The 2,464-nt window shown below is 51.3% G+C and overlaps 1 protein-coding gene across 2 annotated transcripts in view; it reads left to right on the plus strand.

The window, feature by feature from the left end:
• Window positions 1-295: 295 nt before the first annotated feature.
• BDNF (brain derived neurotrophic factor) overlaps window positions 296-2,464 on the plus strand; it is a 65,170-nt gene continuing 63,001 nt past the window's right edge. Inside the window, exon 1 of one of the 2 annotated variants that reach the window (XM_004708253.3) lies at window positions 296-363. In XM_004708253.3, the coding sequence (XP_004708310.1) occupies window positions 361-363 (3 nt within the window). In that variant the 5' untranslated portion in view covers window positions 296-360. Of the gene's footprint in view, window positions 364-1,303; window positions 1,330-2,464 lie in introns of those variants that run through there. The other variant, XM_045290961.1, reaches the window with a different exon arrangement.

Raw genomic sequence — 2,464 nt, forward strand, 5'->3', positions numbered from 1 at the left:
CCCTATATCGAGGGTCAGTTGGGCAGTCATTGGTAATCTCGCTCATTCATTAGAATCACGTAAGAACTCAAAGGGAAACGTGTCCCTCAGAGTGAGGACGTTTGCGTAAATCTATAGGGGTTTTTTTGGACATCGATGCCGGTTGCTTTGTCTTCTGTAGTCGCCAAGGTGGTTGAGAGTTTAAGCTTGCGGATATTGCAAAGGGTTATTAGATTCATAAGTCACACCAAGTGGTGGGCGATCCACTGAGCAAAGCCGAACTTCTCACATGATGACTTCAAACAAGACACATTACCTTCCAGCATCTGTTGGGGAGACGGGATTTTAAGACACTTGAGTCTCCAGGACAGCAAAGGCACAATGGTGAGTAGCAATAAACCCTGCATTATAATTGAAAAAGCTTGACATGTTGCTTAACAACGGGCATATCACGGCTCTTCCTGGCACTTCACACGCCTAAGAACAGCAGCTACTCGGGCCAGGGGAATCGGGTTCTTAGGCAGTGCAACTTTAATTGGAATCATTTAAGATTTAACACAGCAATGTGGAACTGCGTGGAACAAACTTGGAGCTGGAGGGGGTTTTATAGGCTGTTCAAGACGGATGCTTCTCTCTCAGCCGTCTTGAATTCCATTCTTTGCCTCTATGTGTGTGGTGTATGAGCATATTGTGTGATTTATATTTGGGTATGTAATTGACATTAGCAAGGGGTGGTAAATACCCATCTAAAAACAAGAACGCTGGTAGAGGTTGGGGTTAGGGGGTGGAGTAGGGGCTAAGGGTGGGGTACGACTGGGGATTGATGTGCGAATGGGGGTGGCGTTGGTGGGAGAGAAATAAGTCAGAAGTAGTGCAATGGGTGATCTTCTCATAGAAGAAAAGGGTCTCGTCGACATGTGATCAACTATTAACAGGAAAAAGCCATCCATCCGCACGTGATGAAACGTAAGGAAGTAGAAGCCGTCTAGAGCAATATTAAGTGTGACTTAATTAGGGATTTTTTTTAAAAAAGCTCTTTACTCCTGCTGCGCTGTGTGTGTAATCGCGAGCGGTCCGGGATCCATTCAGCACCTTGGACAGAGCCAACGGACTTGTCCGGGGTAGTGGTACCCAGGTAGCCGCCTTGGCCCCACAGTAACGCCTGCCCCGTATCGCCCTTAAAACGCGTCTTTTCTGAGGTTCGACTCACACTGAGATTGGGGCTGGAGAGAGAGTCGGATTTTGGAGCGGAGCGTTCGGAAAGCGAGCCCCAGTTTGGTCCCCTCATTGAGCTCACTGAAGTTGGCTTCCTAGCGGTGCAGGCTGGAATAGACTCTTGGCAAGCTCCGGGTTGGTATACTGGGTTAACTTTGGGAAATGCAAGTGTTTATCTCCAGGATCTAGCCACCGGGGTGGTGTAAGCCGCAAAGAAGGTAAGCACCGGGGTGGGGACCCCTGGACCCCCAATTCTTGAGCTATTTTGATACTTGATCTACCGGAAAGGACGTGTTGTGCACGAGAGGAGGTAGAGGGAGAGTGAGAGGGGATGTTTCTTGGTATTTGCCTAGTTTGAATTGCCCCCTAGGGCAAAGCGAGGGGGGGAGGGGGAAAGAAAGAAATGCCCAGTCTTCTTGTCGATATAACGAGTTTAGTTAACTCCAACCTGCAAATGTCTGATTCAAATGTAAGATTTCGCTCTCTTTATTTCCCCTTACCTCCCTCTTTTCCGTTCTTTTTTTGCCGGTGTGTGTGTGTGTGTGTGTGTGTGTGTGTGTGTGTGTGTGTGCCGTAGATTCATTACTAATTATGAAGCGTTTGCACATATTCGATTTCCTACAATATGACTTTGTACCATTTAGAATCAGGCGAGGAAGGTAGTGTGCGGGTGGAGAAAGGGAGGTGGAGGTTGCGGATTGGGAAGGAGGTAACGTTCAATCTCCAACACAAAATGAATCAAGGTAATTTCAGCTCTTTCTAGTGAGAAGGATTCATTCTGTGTCCCTCCCTCCCGCCCTCTCCCCTTTCCTCCCTCCTTCCCGCTCCTCCCCCCCCTTCTTCTACCCCGCCCCCTCCTCCCTCTCCACATCCCTCCTTCATTCTATCTCTCCCTTCCCATCGGCCTCCCGCCTAGCTGGAGATTTCTCTCTGGGTTTGTTCTTTCTTTCCTCCTTCCTCGCGAGTTTCGGGCGCTGGCTTGGAAGGCTCCCGCTTTCTCAAGGAAAGGGAAGCAGCCACGACCGTTCTCCGTCCCCCTGCCGGCCCGGATGCCTCCCCTGAGCCCCGGTCCGAAGCAGTCGGGGTAACTCAGAGAAAGGAGGGGCCTCCACTGCGAACGAGAAGGAAGGTTCTTGCTGGACCGCAGCTCCGGAGTGCGGGCCGGGGGAGGGCGCCTAGGCGGGGGAAGCCCAACTCTCTGGAGCCCCACGCCGCGCGGGACCGAGCCTCCAAAGCGCGGGGCGCGCAGACGGCCCCACACCGCCGAGGC

This window comes from Echinops telfairi, unplaced genomic scaffold (genome assembly GCF_000313985.2).
Source record: "Echinops telfairi isolate 266 unplaced genomic scaffold, ASM31398v2 ScPeMD7_60;HRSCAF=208, whole genome shotgun sequence".
NCBI lineage: Eukaryota > Metazoa > Chordata > Mammalia > Afrosoricida > Tenrecidae > Echinops > Echinops telfairi.